The sequence below is a fragment of the Oryzias melastigma genome, linkage group LG4 (assembly GCF_002922805.2).
Source record: "Oryzias melastigma strain HK-1 linkage group LG4, ASM292280v2, whole genome shotgun sequence".
NCBI lineage: Eukaryota > Metazoa > Chordata > Actinopteri > Beloniformes > Adrianichthyidae > Oryzias > Oryzias melastigma.
This window is the reverse complement of record NC_050515.1, coordinates 28,645,867-28,670,900: the sequence shown is the minus strand read 5'-3', so window position 1 is coordinate 28,670,900 and position 25,034 is coordinate 28,645,867. Positions and strand designations below refer to the sequence as shown.

The following is a 25,034-nucleotide window of genomic DNA, read 5'->3' as shown; positions in this document are numbered from 1 at the left end:
GGAGCAAATACGAAACAACATATAATAGTAAATCAAAATAATTTGAAATTTAGTGAGGTAAAGTTTATTTTTTCAGGGTTATATCAGGTAGATGTTTTTTTTTAATCTCAGATAGCTTTTATTTAACTGTTAAAGAACTTAAAGAAAAATAAAATGAAATGAGACAGATTAAAACATAGAAAGAAAAGCAAAACAAAACAAATAGGCTATTTTTAAGATATACTTAGGGGTCAAAGTTTGGCTTTGAAAATACTGTAGTTTATTTCAAGCAATCAAAGTAAAAAATAATGCATAAACAAACAACAGAAGTACAGATCTACACAGAGAAATATGAAACTGATATCAGAAAAATTGACTGGAATATACATAGCATCCGCAAGTAGATAATTTTTACTTTTAATCATAAATCGACATAATTGCTCGTTTGCATACAGTACACGATAAAAGAAACTATTAAATATTAAAAAGAAACTATTAAATAATAGGTCTGACCAAAGGAGTCCAGTAGATCGCTTCTAGGGGAATAGCAGGAAGTGAGCTTGTATAAACCCACCCTGTTGGCTTTACTTAACTTTTTTATTCATTCATTCATCTTCTTGCCCGCTTCTTCCCTTTTGGGGTCGCGGAGGTGCTGGAACCTAACCCGGCTTGGTGTCCCTCCAGATCAACCGGTGTGTGCTCAACAGGACAACTCCAACTTCCATTTGTGCCTGTTGACATTTCAGAGCACATCATGCTAATAAGTCTTCTTGCTAACATAAAAAAATCTATTATAAACAGCTTAAAATCACCAAAGGAAGACATAGTTTTATAATCATAACCCCAACATTGACTTTCATACCGGTATGTTTTAGAAATTTCAAATCGATCAAATGTATTATTATTATTAAGCTGTGTGTTTGTGTCAGGCTAACATTTTGGCTAATGTACAACAAAACTACCTCGTCATCACCGTCATACAGTCAGACTCCTCTTCGCGTAGTTACTAAAGTCTCATACATCCAGGAGTCCATTTGTCCACGAAAATCTGTCCGTTTTTAATGCTGAAAAAATATTCGCAGGTTAGCTCTTCCGGTACCCGGAAGCAAGACCGGTACCACGCATGCGCGGGAGACGTCACTTCTGCTAAAACGGTTTGTTTACGATGGTTGCTGTTTTTTCTTTTTCTGTGACAGACCATGGCCTCAGAAAGACGCACCCGCTGAATTTGGACAGCCATAGCATAGGTATGCCCTACGTCTATCACGCCGTATGTCAAAGGATTTCCAATCCATTATTGTACGACACCGTTTCCCAGCATGCACTGCGGCTGAAAATGTATCTTTTTAAAAGAAAAAAGAAAAGAAAAACCCTTTTTGTATTCTCCATGTAGTTGTATTTTTACTTGTCTTCATATTTTATTTACAAGTAACGTTTAAAATTTAACTTTGTCAAAGCACACTAAAATGAATTAGAGTTGAAACCTCTAGTTTACACGGTGGTCAAATGGCAGGGTATAAAAGGCGATCGGCGACAATGCGTTATTGGATCAGTCAGGTAGTGTGTAGTGTCTGGGGGCCTCACTGCTTGCAGCATGGCCGCTAGTGCTGCAAGTAAGCGGAATGAGTATCCCAATGCAACCTAGGTGCTAAGGTATATGACACAAGAACAAATGGCACATACACTTCACATTGCACAACACTGATGATGCAATATACAGACGTCATAAACATCAAAGGATAATGAATGCACCCCCTTAGCACTGAGCGCCATTGCTGATTCCTTAGTCAACAGGCATTGCATGCTGCCAGACTGGTCCGGAGCAGGGCTGACTAGCCAGTGCTTTTTCTCAATCCATGTATCATTCATTTAAATACTTAAAATCGGAAATGAAAAACCAACCGTTTTTTTGTTTTTCGATTCAAAATCCAGAACGAAAATCAGATAACAGGACTTCGATTTCGTTTTCCGTAATCTCATTTTGACACGGGTTTGATTTGTGACCGTAAAAGGAAAATCAGAGTGAACCTGGGGTTCACCCTGGAAAGGTCACCAGTCTGTCACAGGGCCTAAATCACATACATACATGCAATTTAGAGTCACCAATGAACCTATGAAGCGTGTTTTTGGACAGTGGGAGGAAGCCAGAGTCCCCAGTGAAAACCCACACATGCACAGGGAGAACATGCAAACTCCACACAGAAAGGTCCCAGTTGATGTTTTTCAGATTCCCCAGACAGTACTTGAACCAGGGCTTTCATACTGTGAGGCAAGAGCACTAACCACTGCTCCACCGTGCAACCCACTTTTTATTTTGTTTTATTTTCTTTACATAAATTAACATTATCTACTTCTGAACTTCTAATCAGTTATAATTATACTTTACCAACACAGATTCTGGCCATTAATAAATCCAGAGGTATCACATGACAAAAATGAAGTACAAACTAATTAAGTAGAAATTTTCAAAAATCACTATAGCATATTCCGTACAGTTCGAGTAGAAACGATAAGTGCATATTGCCATTAAAAAAGGAAAGTAAGAGGAAAGTAATAACATTATGTTTATATACCTCTCTATATATTCCCCATGCACAAAAAATCCTATTCATTTGATTTTTTTCAAGGGTTTGATGTATGTTGGATGTCAGTTTTTATTTTTATTTTATTTTGTTTTATTTTATTTTATTTTTTTCTAGCTGGAGTTGAGTGTCGCTTGAATCTGACGTAAGCAGGGTCACATGACACTCCCTGCTGAAAGCCAGGAAGTGTTTGGGCGGAGCTTTGAAGGGCTGATGAAAATAAGGTAAAGAGCCAAATTCTTGAAAAGTGTTTTAAATGTTTTTCAGATGGTATTTAATCGGCATAACAAATTGTTTATGCTAATGGTTTGTGTCGGTGCAACGAAGACATTTAATTCTTCTTTGATAACTAGCAATGCTGTGGCTAAAACCACTAGCTTGCGCTGTTAGCAAGATCGTTAGCCGTCGTTTAGCTAACCCTTTAAAATGAATTATGGACAGAACTCTGGAACTTCTCCGGTTTGTTATGGTCTTATCTTAGGTGTCCTTCTCCACATTTCAACTATTCGTAAAACAAAAATATCTGTTATTTATTGGTTTGTTAAGAGAAAACAAATTCTAGTTACAGATTCAGAAAAGAGAACCAAATAATCAAAACACAGAGAGAAGGTGCGTTTGCTTCTCTAGTATGTTTGGCATTCAGTCTAAATTTATTTCATTATATTATTAACTTTTGATTATTTTATAAAAACCTTTTATAAATGCAGCTCCAACAGTTGGACAGTAATTGTTCTGCTTATCTGTTTCCATGTGTTTTCATACATTAAGATGAAACGGTTGATGAACTTTATTGTCACAAGAACCCATTAGCAATTATTTTGTCTACAACAATAGTTTTAATGGGTATCACAGGCTAAATTCTTAATTACTAGATTCACAATTTATTTAAATGCATAACAATAATAAGTGATAACAATATAAAAACTAAAATATCTGTTATTGTTGTACTTAATACGTTCATTTCAAAATTAATTTTGTTTATTCTTACCATTATTTGTATAACCAGGGACGTAAACAGGATAAAGCTGGAACTAACAGAAAAAGTGTCTTTGCCAAAAAAAGAGGGACTTTAGGTTTACATTTTTTTTCTAATTATTTGTGACCAAAAGTAAAATTTTGCCTTTATTGCAGTTAAAACTGCAGCAGTGAGCAAGTTGACTCACGTTTTAGTGGCCAACATGAATTTCCATCAGTTTTTGTGCTAGTTGTATGCAAGCATGTGCAAACAACATCAGCAGAAATTCAAATTTTAATAATTCTATAATGCATTTGCTGGAAAAAAATATTTTTTAAGGGGAGTACATTTAAAAACAAACATTTTAATCTAACTTGAAATGAAAGCATGTTAGTGAAATGAATGATGTTATAACTGATTCTATTAAGTTTTAAAGATTAGTTTAAAGTGGAATGAAATTAAACTTTAAAAAAAGACATTATAGAATCATTAAATGCTTTAATGGTTTTTTATCTTATTGAAATTTGGGGTACAACTTATAAAACATACTAATCCAATTTACATATTTCTAAAATAAGTGATAAGAATTATCACAAAAAGTATTTATAGGGACCCGAAATTAAAAACTAAAAACGCTACAATAAAATCAAGTTTTAAAAATGCATTAAAAACAGTTTAATCATGACTACAAATCTATCTAGGATCAATAAAAACTACTCATCCCGAGGTATGGTGTTTATTTCACCTTGGTTGATGTTTGTTATTGTGCATTTTTGTTCTATCTTTCCCAATCTTCTCTTTTTGTATACCAAAGTGGCAGAATGTTTATTTTTCTTTTTTACTGATTGATTTATTGATGTTAAAGGGGCAGATACTATACTTTTTCTTCTATCTGTCCCCTTTTCGTTTTTTCGTTTTTGTTTCCATCATGTTTGAGTTCACAACTCAAGGTTGCATTGTATGTTTTTCCTTTTATTGAATAAAAATGAAAGTGACATAAAAAAGTATCATATTTTCATAAGAAAGCTACTTATCTCTTAATTATGTCTGTAAAATGTCTTTCTTTAGTTCAAATTAAGTGTTAAGTAAAAAAAACGGTTTTCACAACCAAACAAAATTATTTTCATCAATGAATCAATATTTATTGAATCAGGTCAAATCTTATTAAATTGTTATTTAGTGTTTTGGAAGTGATGGTCAGCTCCACTCTTATCACAGATATGCAGTTCCAAAATTCAAGCAAGATGAATGTTCTTTCAAATTCAGGTTGGTTTCTGAACAAATTTATACATATAATTTCAGATATGGTGCATCTGGAAAATGTTTTTTTTTCCTATTTGATATGTTAACATGATGTTTCAGTCTGTGGTAATAAGTGATTGTTTAATTGTTCTCTTTCTGTTGGAGATGCTACTAGTGCTGCCACAAACGATTATTTTAATAGTCACCGACTAATCACCGACTATTTTTTCCGATTAGTCGACTAATAAGGTCATGCAAAAAACTGGATGTTACAGCACACATCTTAACCATCATTAGCTTTTAACTAACTAAAAACTAGATATATAGCATTACCTGTGATAATGCTAGTGTGAGTGCTGTAAGCTAAATTTGGCAGCTGAAGTTAATTGCTGAAAACGCTCAAGCTGATAGCTAAAATTCTAGTTAAATGCTAAATTAGCTTAGGAAACTGAAAAATTCCTAAGTTAGCCAAAACAGCTAGTATGTTGCTGAAATATTAGCTAAACTTCAAAATAGCCTAAAAAGTAAAAAAGTCCTAAATTAGTCAAAACAGCTAGCATTTAGATGAAAAATTAGCTAAACTTCAAAATAGCCTAAAAAGCTGATGAAGAGCCTAAATTTGCCAAAACTGCTAACTTGTAGCTTAAATATTAGCTAAACTTCAAAATAGCCTAAAAACACCTTAATCAATGCCAAAATAGTCCAAAAAACTAGCAGAATGCTATCATAACTTTCACCTGTACTACACTCTGACTCCATTTAATATAAAGTAACGACTAATCGACTGTTAAATTAGTCATCGACCATTTTTAATAGTCGATTAGTCGTCGATTAGTCGACTCATCGTGGCAGCCCTAGATGCTACCTGAAGTAAAAGATGCTGATGAGACTGTGATTATATGCATCCCTTATGCTGCATCTGTTCTGTGTGACAGTGTCCATCCACCATGACAGCCATCAAACACGCTCTCCAGAGGGACATCTTCACTCCAAACGACGAGCGCCTCCTTGGCATTGTTAATGTGTGCAAGGCTGGGAAGAAGAAGAAGAACTGTTTCTTGTGTGCCACAGGTACCTCTATGACTATATGGTTGTCGGCATTTCTTTATGGAGAATAATGTTTCCCTTTTTTGTTTTCTAGTTACCACGGAGAGACCAGTTCAGGTTAAAGTCGTAAAGGTGAAAAAATCTGACAAAGGAGACTTTTACAAGAGACAACAAACTTGGGAGCTCAGAGATCTGACAGTAGTAGATGCCAAAGATGCCAGCAAGGTGAGAGAATACCATTTACTTCCATTGAGTTTGTTTAATCCACGGCAGTGCTGATGTGTTGCCCCTCTGCTTTAGGAAAACCCTGAATTTGACCTGCATTTTGAGAAGGTCTATCGATGGTTGGCTAGTAGTACAGCGGAGAAAAACTCCTTTATTTCCTGCATTTGGAAGCTGAACCAGCGTTACCTGAGGAAGAAGGTGGAGTTTGTGAATGTCAGTTCTCAGCTGCTGGAAGGTGCGTGAATCCTCAGGCCTCACTACGTCTTCATCATTTTGTCGACAATGAAACCTAACATTTTTTCACAAACACTTTTTTTGGTTTTAGAAGTAGACATATACTTTCTCCAAACAATTACCAGAATTATAAAGTTAGGTCAGAAAAATGACCAGTGTTCTCTGTTCTGAGGTTAGCATCCAGAATAGCAAACCTTTGAGCAGCTAATGTCTCCAACTACTGGAGCAAATGCTGCCCAATTTGATTTTAGCAGAACCAAACTTCATCAGTGAAATATTCCACCAGCTAAACAGTTAGCATAGTGAGGAGGAGCGTGTAGCTAAAGCTATGATCAGGTCTGATGCTGTTCCAGTCATTCAGAATATTTAAATCCCACGTGTCAAATTTGACACAATATATTTTTACAGAGAGTAAAATATTGAAAGTTATTTAAGATTTAAATTGATTTATTCTGGGATAATACCGCCTTTTTATTATTCATATGTATTTTAAAAAATTACGGGTTTAAAGTTTTAAAAATTGGCATTCTGCTAGCTTTTTGAACTATTTTAGCATTTACTAAGATTTTTTTAAGATGTTTTGGAGTATAGCAAATATTTCAGCAACATGCTAGCCGTTTTGGCTAATTTAGACTTTTTTTCTTTTTTTGTTATTTTGGCTGTTTCTGAGTTGAGCTAATATTTCAGCTACACGCTAGCCTTTTTGACTAACTTAGATTTTTTCTATTTTTTTGGCTATTTTGAAGTTTAGCTATTTTTTTCAGTCACATGCTAGCTGTTTAGGCTAACTTAAGTTTTTGTTGTTAGTTTTTTAGGAAAAAACAGCTAGTGTGTAGCTGAAGTATTAGCTTAACTCCAAAACAGCCTAAAAAACTAAAACAAAAAAAGCCCAAATTAGCTAAAATGGCTAGCATGTAGCTGAAATATTAGCTAAACTCTAAAACAGTCCTAAAAGATCGTAGTAAATGTCAAAATAGTCCAAAAATCTAGCAGAATGACAATTTTTAAAACTTTAAAACTGTAACTTTTTAACATAATTATGAATAATAAAAAGGCAGGAATATTATTCCAGAATAAATCAAGTTAAACCTTAAAGAACTTTTAATATTTTACTCTCAATAAAAATATATTTTGTCAAAACGATAGAAGTTAGAAATAAGCGCAAGATAACATTGTGCCATTAATAACAATAAAATAAAATGATCTGGCGGGCCGGATAGAATTACCCAGAAGGCCGGATCCGGCCCCCGGGCCTTGACTTTGACACATATGTTATATTTTCATGAGTTAAACAAGTTTATTTTGATTTGGCAACAACTAACAGACAGCACTTTTAAAGCCTCATTTATAGAGGTCAACAGCCAAAAAAAGGTTGATTTAGGGTTTGGTTACCCTTTAACCTGCTTCATGTTGACGATTCAGATTCCCTATTAATCTAGTTTGAGACTTTTCTATAGAGGTAGACTATAAGTTTGAAAAATGTTGGACGTCATTGCTCCTCTTCACTCACCACTAGAACTGATACTGAGGTATGATACTGTTATTTGAGCAACACTGAATTTCTTTGTGGCTACTCAGTTTTGTAGGGAAAATGTCTAAAAGTTAAAAGGTGAATAAGATAAAGTTGGCAATAGCAGATCTTAAAATAATGAAATAGCTTTGTACCAGAAACATACTCTGACCTGGACACTCTTTGCCTTCTGTACTGCTGCTGTTTAGCAATATTGATGTTTAGTTTAGCAGTTATTGAATGAAATTACACATTTTATACTGAGATGTTCTGACATTCTCATCTATTAATTTGAAAGACTTTTCTATAGGTTGATTTTCAGTTTTTTGTGTGCAAATAACACAATTTTATTGTAAAATTTGTCTCGTTTTATGTCGATTTATTGTATTGAGTCAAATCAGTAATTTTTTTTTCAGACCAAAACTTTCTAAATGTGAAAAAATTAAAGAACTTATCCATAGTTCTGTAGAATTGGTTCTTTATGATATTTTCAAAAACTCTCAATGTTGCCGTTTTTTTCATCTGAATTTAATTCTGATTATATTTTATTTTTGCATGACTGCATTATTTATTTTTGTTATTTTTCAGGATGTCTGAAGAAAATTCTTCTCTTTTGTATCTTGCTTTGTGGTATTTTTTTCTGTGTTAAATTCTTCTTTATTCTCTCTCTAAAACTTTCTCTGGCCAGAACTTCCTAAAGCGGAAGGTCGGTAGGACAAATTCCCTGCTCCCTTTTCTGTCGCATTTCCATGACTTCACTGCCATTTCCTTCAGACTCATGTCCTCCTGACTCCTCTCATTTCAGTTATGTCATTAAATCTGGGGGATCTGTATTATTTTTTGCTCTAAAACATCTTGTAGGCCATGAAAACATAATTTTAACTTCAGTTTGGTTAATAGAATTATTTAGAGGCATCAGTTCATTAATGCATCATCAAGTTTTCCTCACATCTCTAGTCCTAGTCACATCTGCCCTTACAGGTGGATATGGGCTGTCTGCAGGGAGGGGGGCGGGCCAACCTGTACAGGGCACAGGTGGAAATTTAAAAACTGTAGACCAAAAATGACAGTAGTATGTACCTGAAGAGAACTGGAAGACACGCATGCTGTTGTCTACGACCCTCTACGGTCAGGATGTCAAACTCAATCACACAAGGGGCCAAAATCCAAAACACACCTGAGGTCGCGGGCCGAACAGGATAAACATTTATTGAACACTATAAAACTACATTTTTAAAACTTTAAAAACCTAACTTTTTATATACATAAATCTAAATACAAATGCTATATATATATATAGCATTTGTATTTAGATTTATATAGCATTACCTGTGATAATACTAGTGTGAATGCTGTAAGCTGAATTTGGCTGCTGAAGATACTAGTGATAATAGCGAAAGATGCTGAAATTAATAGCTAAAAACGCTGAAGCTAACAGCTGAAAATGCTGAAGCTGATAGCCAGCTAACATGTCAGCTAAATGCCAAATTAGCCTAAAAAAAAACGTAGGTTAGCCAAAACAACTAGCATGTTACTGAAAAATAGCTAAACTTCCTCGATAGCCTAGTAAACAGAAAAAAGCCTAAATTAGCCAAAATAGCTAGTGTTCAAATATTAGCTTAACTCCAAAACAGCCTAAAAAACTTTTTTTAAAAGCCTAAATTAGTCATACAACTAGCATATTGTGAAATATTACCTAAACTCCAAAACCACCCTAAAAAAATTGGTAGTAAAACTAGCATAATGCCAATTTTTAAAACTTTAAAATCGTAACTTTTTGACATAACTATGAATACTAAAAAGGCAGAAATATTATTCAGAATAAATCAATTGAAACCTTAAATAACTTTCAATATTTTAATTTACATAAAAATAGATTTTTTCCAAATTATACAAGACATTATACATCAGACCATTAATAACAATAAAATAAAATGATCTGGATTGACAGATAGAATTACCCAGAGGGCCGGATCCGGCCCCTGGGCCTTGACTTCGCCACATGTGCTCTACGGCCCGGACAACCCAAAACCCTGCAGCACCTGTACGGGACGTCCCCCATATGGGAGCATGTGACTAAGGCTCTAGTTCAGCTTCTTTGACCTTAGGAGTTACTGATTCTTTTTGCTAGTTTTATTTCATATTCAGACATTTTTACTATTTGACTTCACACCACTACATTAGGTTGTTTCCATTGTGTGATTATTTTAGTCATAGTAAACATCTTCAGAGCTAGTAGTGCACATTCAGGTGTCCAAGATCTGAGGAAACAGAAGTTTGTCCTGAGATCTCCTCATGTTTATACGACCTCATCTTGTGTTTGTTTGTTCTGTTTGTTTGTTCAGAGTCTGTGCCGAGTGGGGAGAGTCAGAGTGTTGCAGGGGGCGATGAGGACGCTTTGGATGACTACCAGGAGCTCAGCACCCGAGAGGAGCAGGACATCGAGGGCATGATGGAGATGTGCGAGTATGCCATCTCCAACGCCGAGGCTTTTGCGGAGAAGCTCTTCCAGGAGCTGCAGGTCTTAGACGGGGTGAGTAAAGCGAACAAATGGGTCAGAACCTCGTTGATCCTCTTTGTTAATGTATTCATATTGGTTCTCTCTTAGGCCAACATTCAGTCCATCATGGCGTCAGAGAAGCAGGTGAACATCCTGATGCAGCTGCTGGACGAGGCGCTCGGAGAGGTGGACACCATCGAGGGCAAACTGAGCAGCTATGAGGAGATGCTCCAGAGCGTCAAGGAGCAGATGGACCAGATCTCTCAGAGCAACCGCCTCATTCAAATCAGCAACACTAACAACGGCAAACTGCTGGATGAGATCCAGTTCTTAGTGGTAACAATCGCGTTGAATCAGTGCAGATAGTGGATACTAGAGCCATTTTGACCTTGCAGGTGTCACAGGTGGGCTTTGATTCGCTTTCTCATGCAGAATTACATGGACTTGTCCAAGGGACACATCAGAGCTCTGCAGGAGGGAGACCTCACCTCCTCCAAAGGAATAGAAGCCTGCATCAATGCCTCCGAGGCCCTTCTGCAGTGCATGAACGTCGCCCTCCGACCAGGTTAGTTCACTCCAAACTTTGTTGTCGTGACTTTGTCTTTCAGATGAAAAGTTTGACACTTTTCTCTGCTCAGGCCACGAAAAGCTGTTGTCTGTGAAACAGCAGCAGCAGATGTTCACTGATCTGAGGGACACGTTTGCCCGCCGCCTCACCAACCACCTCAACAACGTGTTTGTTCACCAGGTAACCGACTCTCTGAGTGTCCATAAAATAAAGGAAAACAGTCGGAGACGTCTAAAATGTCTCAGCTACTCTGAGCTGTGGAGCAAAATAATGAAAGAAATTGTTATTCCTTCAATTTTAATGTCGTGTTTCTATGTAAAATAGTTAAAAGTTGGAAAGATTTTTATCAGAATTAAATCTACTGTGGAGGAAAAAGTATTTGATCTGTTGCTGATTTTGTAAGTTTGGCCACTTTAAAACAAATGGACAGTCTTTTATCCTAATGGTAGAGAGACACAGGGAGAGACAGAAAATGCAAGAATGTATTTACATTTCATTGAGAGAAATTTGTACTTTTTCTTCCATCAATAGTTCTGGTTTCCACAGACTGGAAAAAAAACGAAATTGAGATTTTAAACTGTGAATCGAATCGTGGCTTTACTGAATCATTACATCACTAGTGGTGGATGGGTCTCCCAACGGGATCATGACCTAAAACATTCACCCCATCAAGGTCATGGAGTGGTCCAGCCAGTCTCTGGACCTCAGTCCTATAGAAGACCTCAGGAGAGAGCTGAAGCTCAGAGCTGCTAAGCAACAGAAAACCAAATCTGAATGATTTAAAATCATTTGCACAGAAGAGAGGACCAGAATTCCTCCTGATTTGTGCAGAAACTGATCATCAACCACAGGAAACCTCTGACCTCTGTGCTGATAATTAAGGTTTTACCAGTCTGTCCAGCAAGAGGGATCAAATACATATTTACCTCTGTGAAATACAAATAAAGTAGAATATGAATTCTTGATTTTCTTTGTGGTTTTCTATCTCTCACTGTTCAAATGAATCTACCATTAGGATGACAAGTTTGTTTTGAAGTAGACAAACCTACAAAATCAGAAAAAGATCAAACACTAACTCCTCCAGGCTCTGAAATGAACATGAAATCTGTTGAAATCAGCAAGTTCTGAGCTGTAGTTCAAGCCCATCTTCCTGTCAGAATCAGCTGGGGAATCCTGAGAGCTTTGTTCTCTCCTCGTCAACTTCCTGCGTGGCCGTTTCCTGGTCTCCTTTGTGTGGTTTCCTCCACGCTGTGTCCCGCCTTTTCTTGACTTCTAGTGTTTTTCCCTCTGAATCATCCCCCTCTGCTCTCTTTCTGTCAGTTCAACCACTTCAGTCACTTCAAAATGTCCATCCCTCAGTTCTATAGGTCCTCCTGTCTGTCACTTCCAGTGAGTACCCCCCACCCCCGCTTCCTCTTTGCTGATGTTTGAAAAGCCCTCACATCCACGCTTCAGGCATCCCTCCTCTGCCTTCCTTTACTGCATGAGGTTTGTTTTTACCATCGTAACATTTTCCACCCGAAGGAAGAGGAGTTGAAGAGGCTCCGCCCATCCTCCTTCACTAACCAGCTCGCGGGGAAGGGGGGGTCTTTCATGTCTGGCTTATGTCTCTGTCTGTGCCTGTCTGCATGTCTTACAAGAAGAGAGCTAACATGCTGATAGGGCTGGGGAGAACAAATGAGGGGGTGCTTCTTACTGCTCTGAGAGCAATTCCCAGTTTGACAGAACAACTTTGACGAATTTCTCTGGATTTCTGGATGTTTGTGAAGGAAAGTTGCTTTTGTGTACGTGGCCGAATGTTTATGTTTCTCTTTATGTTTTATTTTGAAAGGGTCACGATCAGAGCTCCACCTTGTCCCAACACACGGCCGAGCTGACCCTGCCCAAACACAGCCCCCTCCACAGGGACCTGCTGCGCTACGCCAAGCTCATGGAGTGGCTGAAGAACACCCACAGGGAGAAGTATGAGGGCCTGTCGAGGGTCAGTGCAGAAAGTCTTCATTCATGTAGAATCCAGAGTGCGTCATTTAGACTAGATACTCTATATAATGTAAGCCTATGTGCGCGTGCAGCGTAAACGACGACATCACAGCAGTAACGCTGGGCGTGCCGCGTACTCTGCGGTATACAGACATCAAGACACACATTGAGAGCTATGTAAGAGGCCTTCTCTACTGAGTTCAAGTAAAACGTTCATGCAAGGAAACAGTTGGACCTTTTTGTGTTATATTTGAGGACATGACTAAGGTTATAGTTATAGTTTTTATAAATAAAGTTGATTTGATTTATTATGGATAAAAGTCAGATTAACGCGATTGAAAAAAAAAACAATGTGTCTATAATGAATTAATCACCATAATTTCACACCCCTAGAATTTTTTTACGTGTGACCAAGCTGCTTGACATGTCAAAAAAAAGTGGGATGAGATGTAGAGAATCTAGCAGTTTTCCAAAAGAAAACTTACTTACCAGAATCAGATTACAAAAAAAGGTCAGTTTTTTTTTTTTTGTTTTGTCTTTTTCCTCTGCGGTTGGGTACCCACAGTCACACAGACTGATGCCAGAACGCAGCCCAGAGGTTGGGGACCCCTAGGGTTGGGCACCGAAATTCGGTTCCAAGTAAGAACCGTTATGATTTATGCGGTTCAACCAAAATCAAAGAAGCTGCTGCACTCGGTTCCACATTTTGGTGCTAAGTTTCATTGAAGATCTATTTGTGTTAGGAGTCAATCACTTCTACTCTGTTCAGTACTTTGAAGTTCTAGCCAGTCATTCTGCCTTTCCTGTGATAGTGGGCGGGCTCATATTGGACCGCTGACTGGGAGTGCACACGCAGTGCTTGAACGTCTGGCTGCATTTCACATGAGGTCACAGAAGTTTGACAGGTCACTGCCAATCAGGATCTCAGCTTTGAGCTTGTGACGTTTTCAGTGATCTGATCAGCGGGTAGAATATTAATCCCTCCTGTCGCAGTGCAGCGGTTTTCTGCAGTTCTCAGACTTCAGCGGAGCTCGCTCAACACGCCGCCAGGCAGACAGCTGCTGCAGGGAGTAGGAGGAGCCTGCTCGGGGCTCCTAAACTGTGATCTTTTACTTATTTATGTTTAAACAATAATTAAAAAAAAAAAGTTCCCCAATTTTTGCCCCCTCTTGGGTTAATGCGGGACAGCCTTCAAACTCAGTCACAGAGACACAGCGGAAGCGGCTGTCATGCAGACACACCCCAAGTGAGATAGAAAGCCCCGGTAACCCCGCAGACACCACGGCGTCTAGCTCATGATCACATGTTTGACAGGCGGCGAGGAGCAAATTCGCCATTCGCCGGTCTGCATCTCGGAGGTTGTGGAGCTCTGATTTAATGGAAACAGTCAGCACGGCAACAAAAAACAAAATTTTTGATCCGCAGGTCTTAACCTTGTGTCAATATGTGTCGCCTTGGGAATAAAAAAGTGTGTTGATTTGGGTAGATGTAGGGATTAATTTTTATTACTGAAGTACTGAAATTGTCACAGATTAGGAACCAAAACCAAAGAACCGCTTTGGCACCAGAACCGAAAACCCAATCAGTGCCCAACCCTAGGGACCACCGCTTTAGACGGTCAAATTCTTTAGTAGAATACTGATAATACATAGAAATGACGCTAAAGATAAAAAAAAATAAAAATAAAAAATCTTCATGGTCCACTGATTGTAAAAAGTCCCAGAGCATGATGCTGCCACCTCCATGCTTAAAGCATAGTCCCCTCAAGCATCAAAGCAGATGTTATTTAAAAAAAAGGTTGTTTTAAATAGAAACTCTGCAAGGCAGAGCTCCCCCACATATGTTCACTTCAAACTTTTTAACAATTTACAGCAAAATAATCATTTATAAACAAACACTCATTGATCATAAAGTCATCCAGAGATCGACTCACATGATTCATTCAGGGGTTTCTCGTTGCTTTTTTATGTTGACATCGTCCAGGAGGTTCAATAATTCTCACCAAAAACCAAAGGTCACTCTGTGCTGGGTTATTTTTTATTTTTTTAGGAGGGAGTCCAACGAGAAAAACGTTGCTAACTTAACTGTGCTATCTTATTTATATAATTTAGAAAGCAAAAGCTTTTATCTGACTCACCCAGCCTTTTTGTGATTGTTTCACAGCGACCATTAACCTTTAGCTAAATTACACTCCGACTCTATGAAACGTGTGCAAATGGCCTCACGTGTCTCATCAATGAATGATTGGCAACATTTGGTTTTTCTTTGAGCGTGGACATGTTTTCGCTCCCTAGCCTCGTTATTACTCTGCTAAATAATGCCGGACGCCAACAAACGATTAGCTTTTATGAAAGCGCTCAGTCTTGCTGACGATCAAAAAACCCTCATTGGAAATAATTTCTGCAGAAGTATTAAACTGAAATTCAGATTCTCAATCATTTTGGCTTTTTTCGTATGTGGTCCATGTAATTTAAACCTCATTTGTCTTTCACAGACGTATGTGGATTATATGAGTAGACTGTACGAGAGAGAAATCAAAGATTTCTTTGAAGTTGCCAAAATAAAGATGGCAGGAACGTCCAAAGAAGCAAAAAACAAGTTTGGTAAGCCCCCACCCCCCTCGCCTACCATGTTGTGTGATGTATGCTACCTATAATGAGTGCAACACTCAAGTTGATTCTTCTTTTAAAACTTTTTTTGCATCCGTCCTGTTGGCTAAATATATTTGACAGAACTTGTTTGCATTTCTAAAGTGTCCTTGTCTTGTTTTATCTCTCTTTATCTCGCACAGGCCCTTTACTCGCTCCGTTCTCGTGTTTTAATGTGTAAATTGGGGCTCTAGTTTTGGCAGGATTATCGTACAACGGTTATGAAATCGGAGCCATTTGTGTTTCCAAAGCCTCTGCTGTGCACGGCAGTATACGTGTCACGTCTAACCTCTGTGCTCACCTCCTCCATGCTGCATGTTCAAGCTAACCTGTCTGTCTCTGATGCCTGCCTTTCTAACTGGCTGCAGCCACGCTTCCGCGGAAAGAGAGCGCGCTCAAACAGGAGCCAGAAAGTAAGTACGACACTCGGATCCAGCTGTCACTCTGCTTCTCATCTCTTTGCTCTTAAAACCTTCAAACCCGTCTTTGTGTTAACCCTTTAACACTGGAGCTCCCGTGTTTATATTCTTTGATTTACCGTAACTTTTTGGTTGTTAACACAATAACTGTGTAAATGCTTAGTGAGCATTCACACTATAGTGATTCTCCTGCTCCTTGACGTATGTTTTTGGGCACCTAAAAACTCAATCACACTTTCAGCAATTTTGGTATCAAAGCATTCAGCTTTTTAGGATATTACTGCATATTTTCTTGGTATTCATAAACTTTATAGTTTTTTAAATATAGACAAAAAAGTGCTCAATGGAAAATGAATGAGAAAGTCTTTAAATTTCATAATTTTATGTAGATTAGCAACACACCTTTAAATATATTCATGGGTTTATGTTTTCATCTTTATAGTAATTTAAAAAAAATTGAGTTTAGCTTCTATTTTTAGCAACATGCTGTTTTTGGCTAATTTAGTTTACTGAGGTCTTTTTTGCTAATTTTGAGTTTAGCTAGTATTTAAGCAATAAGCTAGCTTTTTTTTTGGTTAATTGTTTTTTTTTTTTTTTGGCTAATTCGTTATCTACTGAGGTTTTTTATGCTAATTGGGAGTTTAACTAATATTTTAGCAACACGCTAAGTTTTTTGACTAATTTAATTTACTTAGGAATTTTAGGCTATTTTGTAGTTTAGCTAATATTTAAGCAATGTGTTAGCTTTTTGGCTAATTTGTTATCTACTGAGGTTTTTTATGGCCAATTTAGAGAACGGTTTTTGACTAATTTAGTTTACTGGGGATTTTGGGGCTTTTTTGGGCTATTTTAGAGTTCAGCTAGTATTTAACCAACACAATGGCTTTTTTGGCTAATTTTGCATGTACTATGGTTTTTTGGGGCTTATTTGGAGTGTTGCTCGTATTTAAGTGACACAGGCAAAATAGGCATGTATTAGGGGTTTTTAAGCAATTTTACTACAATTTTTTTCAGAAATTTAGGTCAATTTCAGCACTCTTTCATAGTTCTATACCAAAAATCCAGTCTTTTAGCAAATTTAACATTTTGCTAAAACTTTTTGCATTTTCAGCAAATCCCTTCAGCATTTAAATTAAATTGCGTCACCATTTTCAGAAAAAAGCTTCAGCAACTACCTTCAACAAAAAGCATTCACACTAGCATTATTAGAGGTAATGCAACTTTTTTAGTTCCAGTAGATTCTGAGGGAATCGACTGGAATTGCATGCTAGAATTATTGTGTTAACAGTTGAAAAGTTACAGTACATTAAAGATTTTGTGTTTGTCACCGGCGACCTCTCTGGTGTTAAAGGGTTAATACATTGCTGCACAAGCCATCACTCATAACTGTTGTGTTTTTTTGTTTTTTTTGGTGTTTGATATCTCGTGTAAAAATGATCATTTCATTCCACATTAAGTGCTCCAAAATGTGAATTATTTCACGGCTCAACATGAATTCTCTAGTATCCTCCCGTCTCACTGATGCTTCTGTTTGGTGTCTGCTGTCAGGCCTGCATGGCAGCTCTGGGAAGCTGACGGGCTCCACCTCGAGTCTGAACAAGCTCACAGTGCAGGGCTCCAACAGCCGGCGTTCCCAGTCTTCCTCGCTGCTGGATATGGGCAACATGTCCGCCTCAGACCTGGACGTGGCAGACAGGACCAAGTTTGACAAGGCAACATGTCATTAAAATGCACAATTAGAAGATTTTTGCTGGAAGCAGAGAATGAGTTGTTTGTCTGTGCAGATATTTGAGCAGGTCCTCAGTGAGCTGGAGCCGCTGTGTCTGGCAGAGCAGGATTTCATCAGCAAGTTCTTTAAGCTGCAGCAGCACCAGGCGGTTATGCCCCCTCTGGCACAGGTACAAAACAGTTTCAACTAGGGATGTTCTGATCCAATCACGGGATCGCAAAATGGGCCCGATCATGCATTTCAGACTTGATTACAGAATTGATTTAATTTGGACATTGCGCGGTGGGGTTCATATTAAGCATTGTTTTCTCCGTTTTTATAAATTTGGATTCCAGACATGTAAATGTTATCAGAAACTACTAGAGCTGTCAGGCGATTAAAATTTTTAACTCGCGATTAATCGCAAATTTACATGTGGCCTTTTTTTAAGGAAAAAAATGTGTGGTTTAGCATTTAGCAGTTCTACATTAATTATGAAAACAAGAATGACAATATTAATAGTTTTCATCAGAAATACTTTATTTTGTAACATTGTATTGAGATAAACTTTCTTAACAATAAAAGGCTGTAACATAAAATGCCTAACAAAAGCCCAAGTGCAAGTGAAGGGCATTTTAAATTCTAAACTTCAATCAACGTTCAGTAAAATAAAATAAAAAACATCAAAAATAACATTTCCATAACACTTTCATGTTCATTTTTTGTCAGGACCAAATCTTTTCCTCCTCTGCTGAACTACAGTAATAAATGAAATAGAGATTTATCATTTCCAATGAACTTTTGTTTTTTAAAACCTTAAAGACTGAGAAAAGCGGGATACTCTGTGGATAGTTTGACAGTCTGTTACTGCCGCCGCGTTCTCTGGCTTCAGCTCGATACAGCGACGTGTCCAGCGGAGCTCACGCCATGAATATGCCGGCAGACAGACCGCTATGCTGAGGTTGGATCACGCTTAAACCTCCAGAACATTTAAAACGTCCCCCGGTGCGCTTGCTGTTCGGAACGTCGGGGGTGCGCAGCTCCCGGGAAGCGGCGCCGGACACGAGCCCGTACCACCAGACGTGGTACTGGACGCGAACCGGAGCCGGGTTAGGGTGCAGGAGCTCTCCAGGTCCTAGCGCCGGCCGGTTTTAGCTCGCAGCTCGGTGGTTGGAGACCCGCCCGTGAGTTAAAGGGCTGGACGCCCGCGCGCGGTATGGAAAGGCACGTATGAGAAAATCCCATTGACTGTAAAAATAATGGACCTATCGAGCTATGAGGTCCTCCCATTATATACAGTCTATGGAAAATCCGCGATTAATGCGTCAAAAAAATTGTCGTTTTGTCGGCGTCAAGGACGTGTCAGATTAATGCGTTTTTAACGCGACAAATCTGACAGCCCTATAAACTACATATTTTTACATTTTTGTTTATGTCCCAAGATGTGAGTGTATATTTATGCTTTGAAGTACTTTATACGTTTTCTCAAATATATGTTTTAAACCTTTTCAAAAAAGTTATTTTAGGCTATCCGTTTCACCCCTAACTAGAAGTGCTTTTGCCGTGATGCCGACAGAATCAGCTGTAAGACAGCTGCCAAGGGACCGTCTGCAAAGTGCAAGTAATTAAAAAATCCCAAATCTTTCAAAAACAACCAAAATTTATGCACATTGGTATGGGCTAGTCATGAATATGCATCATCATTTTCATGACTACAAAAATGAATTTGAAAAAAAGTCATCATTATTTTTTAGGACATACAATGGAAATACAAATCGCATGTGATACAAAATATTCACCTATTTTTACTAATTAATCTTTTTTTTTAAATAGTTTATTAAAGCTACTTCACAGAAGTGTTCTGTTTTAGTGTTAAATGATAAAAGAAGGTTATTGAAAGACAAATAGGGGAAAACCTTCATGTGTTTACTAAATGTGCTCATTTTATATTATACAAAAGTATTAGATTGGGACTCTGTATCTGCAGACATTCAAAATCAAATAAATCGGATCAGAACCAAAAAACCTGACCCGGACATCCCTACTTTCACGTACACGTTTATCTGTTATTATTGCTTCTGAGGTTTTTAGGGCTAATTTTGAGTTCAGCTAATAGTTCAGCAACATGCTAACGTTTTTGGCTAATTTGGCATCTACTCAGGTTTTTCGGGTGAATTCTGAGTTAAGAAGTTAAGTTAACATTTTAGTAACGTATTGGCTTTTTTGGCCAAGGTTGCATCTTCTAAAGTTTTTCGGGCTAATTCTGAGTTTCGCTAATATTTTAGCACCATGCTAACATTTTTGGTCAATTCAGCATCTACTGGGGTTTTTGGGGCTATTCTTGAGTTTAGCTAATATTTTATCGCCATGCTAATGTTTTTGGCCAATCTGGCATCAGCTTTTTTGGCTAATTTGGCATCCACTTAGGTTTTTTGGGCTAATATTTTAATAACGTATTAGCATTTTTGGCTAAGCTGGCGTCTTTTAAAGTTTAGCTAATATTTTAGCACCATGCTAACGTATTCGTTTGAATCCAATTTGACATCTAATTAAGTTTTTTGGGCCACTATGGAGTATTTTAGTAACCTACTAACATTTTTTTTTTATTTTACATCTGCTGAAGTTTTTCTGGCTAATTCTGAGTTAAGCTAAAATGTTAGTAACGTTTTAGCTTTTTTGGCTGAGGTGGTTATCTACTGAGGTTTTTTGGAATAATTTGGAGTTAAGCTATTATTTTAGCAATGTCACGATTGTTTTAATGAAATTCTTCATTTTTTGTGCACTTCATGAAAATTATGCAAATTTTGTATCAAAACGTTCAACACATTCATGACTAAATTCAACAATTAAAATAAATGCCTTTAGCATCTCCAGCGACCACATTCAGCTAAAAGCGTTCACACTACCATTATCACAGGTAAAGCAACCTTTCTAGTTATTCTCTATTATGATCAGCTCTGTATATTTCAAGCTTTTTATTACAGATGAAACCTCTACTATAAGTAAGGGTGTATCACTACATCCCTAGTTTCCCCTACATATGTTTATCTGCTTTATTATCTGCTCTCATTTGTTAATTTGTCATCAGCCCGAGTCAGAGGAGTTTGACGGAAGCGCAGCATCCAGAATCCCTCCACAGACCGATCACAGACACTCCTCATCGTCAGAGTCAGTTCTTTCCCTTCGCTTCCAACATCTCTGGTGTAAATGTGTCCTCCAGGATCACTCAAACTGTTCTCACTGAACTTGTGCACTTATTTTTCTGACTGAAGGAAGGACATGGTGCGGCTGATGATGAATAAAATCTTCCAGAGCATCGAGACGGAGCTGAACACCCTCATTGCTCTGGGCGACAAGATTGACAGCTTCCACTCCCTGTACATGCTGGTGAAGATGAGTCACCATGTGTGGACGGCGGAGAATGTAGACCCTGCCTCTTTCCTCAGCACCACTCTGGGAAATGTGCTGGTCACGGTCAAGAGGAACTTTGACAAATGCATAGTGAGTGGGGTCCATACAGTCAGCACAGACTGCATTTTGGGTTACAATAAGTTGTGTTAATATAATAAACTCTCTTATGCAGCTGGGTCAAATCAGACAGATGGAGGAGGTGAAGATTCCAAAGAAAAGCAAAGTGGGCATCCTCCCCTTTGTCACAGCTTTTGAAGAGTTCGCAGAGCTCGCTGAGACCATCTTCCGAAACGCAGAGCGCAGAGGCGACCTGGATAAGGCTTATGTCAAGCTGATCAAGGCTGTCTTTGTGAACGGTGAGACCGCTAGTCTGATGATACGTTTACATGTAACATGCGTTCTTAGCCCATGGTGTTCATACTGGACAAGCAGGGAGGGGCTTCTTCTTTTTCTAGTGTTTACGGGCACATGTCCGCCACCTACAGTTGATAGAGTCATGGGCTTAATCTAAATTCTTCCCTTCTCCCTACCCCTACATTTAGCCTTCCAAACGGAGAGTTAAGGAAAAGCAGTGTCTCATAATTCGGACGTCACTTCCACGAGACGACGTCATTAAAAGTCGCCGGGCAGCAACGTTAGTGCGGAGCTTCCAGTGGTCAAATATATATAACAGTGTTTTTTTTAAGTTTCATAGCTTTACAGCTACAACAAAAAGTCATCACTTACATTTAAAAATGAACTTCTGTGCTTCAGAGTAGAAACAATTGATTTCACCAGAGCCTTAATCGATTCGATTCTGATTGTTTTTGATTCTTTCGATTCTTCAATTAAGTTTTGAGTTTACACATTTATACACATTTGTTTAGAAATACATTAATAATCTACTGTATGATTTCAATATATTTATATTAATCTGATCTAGTTCACATACTGTAAATGTATCAGTAAAATAATGAGATTGTTAATATCATCCAGTGTTACATAGATTCTCTAAAGGAGAAGTTCTAACTAAAATGTTCAGATCATTAACATTGGAAACATTGTTCTGCTTCTCCTGGAGGACGTTTCAGTTTGACCACTAGGTGGAGATCACGCTATAGCATTACATCTTATTCCAGAAGAAGAAAGTGTGAGAAAAAACAGTTTTAGACCACAAATGGTGACTTAAAAAAATATTTCCTAGTTTATAAAATTTATGTCTGTGAGTTTATAAAGATGTTCATTTAGTCAGCAATGTATGTTTAGGTCGACCGAGCGTTAGCATTAACCGTCCTATGGGAAATCCCATTAAACGTTAGCATCAAGCTAGTGGACTTACGTTTATGTGCTAAATCTATTTATATTTATATGAATCGATTATTGATCTATTATGCAGAGCCCTCCGCCGCAAGAGTAATGTGTGTTGCGTTGTGCTGCGGAGGAGAAACGCATTTCTTTACATTGGTGTGCTCTGAGCACAGAAATTTACATTTAAACATTGAGTTGAATCCAAATTCTTTCCCAACTACGGCTTCTCCCCACCCCTACATTTACCTAACCGAATGGAGAGATATGGAAATAAGTGTCCTCAAATTTGGACGTTACTCCCACTCAATGACATCATCAGTTGTCGGTCAGCTACATTAGCTCCGAGCTGCTAGCGCTCGGAAATGCTTAGCAACATTGGTTTCATAACTTTAAAAAGTTGTGCTAAAGCAAAAAACGTAATTACTTACATTTAAATGTAGACTTCTGTGGATCAGAAGTGAAGAAAAGTGCTTCTCCGCAGAACTTCCAGAAGCCCGCAACACATTTACATGGACTTTTCATTGAATTGAACTTGTGTTGCCGAGGGCGATGTGATTGTAGCTTTAAGAGATAAACGCAAATGAGCTGCGAGTGACACCGTGTGGTTCTCTTTTTAGTGGAAAAGGTGGCAAATGAAAGCCAGAAGACCCCGCGGGATGTCGTGATGATGGAGAATTTCCACCACATTTTTTCCACTCTGTCCCGCCTGAAGATCTCCTGCTTGGATGCAGAGAAACGAGAGGCCAAGCACAAATACACGGACCACCTGCAGTCCTATGTGATCTACTCATTGGGCCAGCCTCTGGAAAAACTCAACGTATGGAGAGTTTTCCTCACTGCATGATCTGGAGGTCACACGAGTGTTGTCTGAGGTTTTCTTTATGGTTGATTGGCAGCACTTCTTTGAGGGGGTTGAAGCCCGCGTTGCTCAGGGTGTCCGTGAGGAGGAGGTGAGCTACCAGCTGGCTTTCAACAAGCAGGAGCTGCGCAAAGTCATCAAAGAGTACCCTGGCAAAGAGGTGAAGAAGGGGCTGGATAACCTTTACAAGAAGGTGGATAAACATCTATGTGAAGAAGAAAGTTTACTTCAGGTCAGAAAGCTGCGAGATCCAAGACATAGTTGACAGGTTTGCTCTTCTTGACTCCAAAATGCTTCCTGTTTATTTCACCAGGTGGTGTGGCATTCCATGCAAGATGAGTTCATCCGTCAGTACAAGCACTTTGAGGATTTGATCGGCAGATGCTACCCTGGATCTGGGATCACCATGGAATTCACCATCCAGGATGTGCTGGAGTACTTCTCCAGCATTGCTCAGTCGCATTAGTTTTGCTGCTGTCCTTCAATGAGTCACTACTGCCACTTGCTGGCTGCAAATAAAACAGCAACTTATGAACATTTCATTGTGTCTTCAAAAAAAAGGGGGATTGTAGACTGAAGTGTGTTGCAGATGCTGCATCCTCATCTGTGTGCCTGTTTTCTCCACGTTTAAAAGCTTCTGCTACACTTAAAAATGTTTGTCCCGTGTCTGTATATCACATGTACATAATAAATTTTACAAAAGAAGCGTCGCAGTTGGAAACGTGTTTATTTTATTGTCAGCGAAGCAGCGTTAAAGTTGGGAGTGTGTGGCTTGTCGCTGTCCCGCCTTTGCGGGCAACGCCGAATGGTAAAACAAGCGGTTCAGATGAGCCTTTGACTTCCATGGTGACGAATGCGAAACGGACGGCGCTCTTTTTAAACCGCGGAAACACCGGAATCTTCACGATTCTCTCGACTCTTTGGGGAGTTCATATCGCTTCACGAACAAAAGCTGGCACTAGTTATCGACCTGGTTAAGACGGACGTTTAAACAGGATGGTTTACGGTGCTAGCTAACATTAGCCACCAGACTGGAAAAGGCTTTTCTAACAAGGTAATGCAGAACCTTCTTTCATTTTGTTTCTACTGGGTTTGAAAAAGCAAGTGGCTTTAAACAAATAAAATGTGCGGTAACGTTTTTATGTAACAAATAAAACCTTTGTTTTACAGATTATCTAGCTAGCTTTGCTGTTTTTTTAAATAAAACTTTATTAACACAACTGCTTAATGCAAACTTTATTAACAACGCCTTTCAAAGCAAACTTTCTTAACACAACTTTTCGAAAGCAAATTTTATTAACAAAACTTTTCAAAGCAAACTTTATTAACACAACTGTCTAATGCAAACTTTATTGACAAAGCTTTTCAAAGCAAACTTTACTATCACAACTTTTCAAAGCAAGCTCAATTTACAAAACTTTTCAATGCAAACTTTACTAACAAAACTTTTCAACACAAACTTTATAAACAAAACTTGTCAAAGCAATGTTAATTAAAAAAAAACTTTTCAAAGAAATTTTTATTCACACAACTTTTCAAAGAAAAGTTAATTTGCTAACCTTTTTAAAGCAAACTTTATATAAACAATAATAATAATAATAATAATAAAAACTTCATAAACATTGTTTGTAGCCATGAACAGCAGCGCGGAGAGGAAATTCGTAAATTTACGAAAACGTCTGGACCAGCTGGGCTACCGACAGCCGCTCGGGATCGAGTCCCTGCCTCTGGTGGATAAACTGTTCAGGTGAAGCCCTCTCCTCCACCTCTGTCCATCTACCCAACGCCAGGCGTGACACGTTCTCTGTCGTTCCAGTGATCTGGTCCACACCACCGAGAGCTTACGCAATGCCAAACACCGAACCTTGTGCACGTACTGG

The 25,034-nt window shown here is 38.3% G+C and overlaps 2 protein-coding genes and 1 long non-coding RNA gene across 8 annotated transcripts in view; 2 read left to right on the top strand and 1 right to left on the bottom strand.

The window, feature by feature from the left end:
- Positions 1–575: 575 nt before the first annotated feature.
- LOC112136980 lies at positions 576–1,082 on the bottom strand. Its single transcript, XR_002917463.1, has 2 exons — positions 942–1,082; positions 576–710 (listed from the first exon to the last, which is right to left on the bottom strand). It is a non-coding gene; the product is annotated as an uncharacterized LOC112136980 (long non-coding RNA).
- Positions 1,066–23,859, top strand: exoc1 (exocyst complex component 1). Of its 5 annotated transcripts, none has more exons than XM_036211686.1 (21): positions 1,066–1,133; positions 2,679–2,785; positions 5,694–5,829; positions 5,900–6,030; positions 6,106–6,265; positions 8,463–8,480; positions 10,120–10,307; positions 10,383–10,610; positions 10,707–10,839; positions 10,913–11,022; positions 12,674–12,823; positions 15,317–15,425; positions 15,839–15,883; positions 17,438–17,601; positions 17,674–17,787; positions 20,686–20,765; positions 20,870–21,098; positions 21,181–21,364; positions 22,913–23,112; positions 23,192–23,386; positions 23,468–23,859. In XM_036211686.1, exons 3-21 carry the CDS (start codon positions 5,706–5,708, stop codon positions 23,618–23,620), a joined length of 2,715 nt encoding a protein of 904 aa, XP_036067579.1. In that variant the 5' UTR covers positions 1,066–1,133; positions 2,679–2,785; positions 5,694–5,705; the 3' UTR covers positions 23,621–23,859. The 5 variants fall into 5 exon arrangements, with proteins under 5 accessions (XP_036067579.1, XP_024114829.1, XP_024114830.1 ...); XM_024259061.2 differs by having other exon boundaries at positions 1,091–1,226; XM_024259062.2 differs by lacking the exon at positions 8,463–8,480 and having other exon boundaries at positions 1,091–1,226.
- Positions 23,860–23,988: 129 nt separating this feature from the next.
- The window catches only part of cep135 (centrosomal protein 135), a 13,490-nt gene continuing 12,444 nt past the window's right edge, over positions 23,989–25,034 (top strand). For both annotated transcript variants that reach the window (XM_024259060.2, XM_024259059.2), the window contains exons 1-3: positions 23,989–24,208; positions 24,787–24,901; positions 24,971–24,993. In XM_024259060.2, the coding sequence (XP_024114828.1) occupies positions 24,789–24,901; positions 24,971–24,993 (136 nt within the window). In that variant the 5' untranslated portion in view covers positions 23,989–24,208; positions 24,787–24,788. The remainder of the gene's footprint in view (positions 24,209–24,786; positions 24,902–24,970; positions 24,994–25,034) is intronic.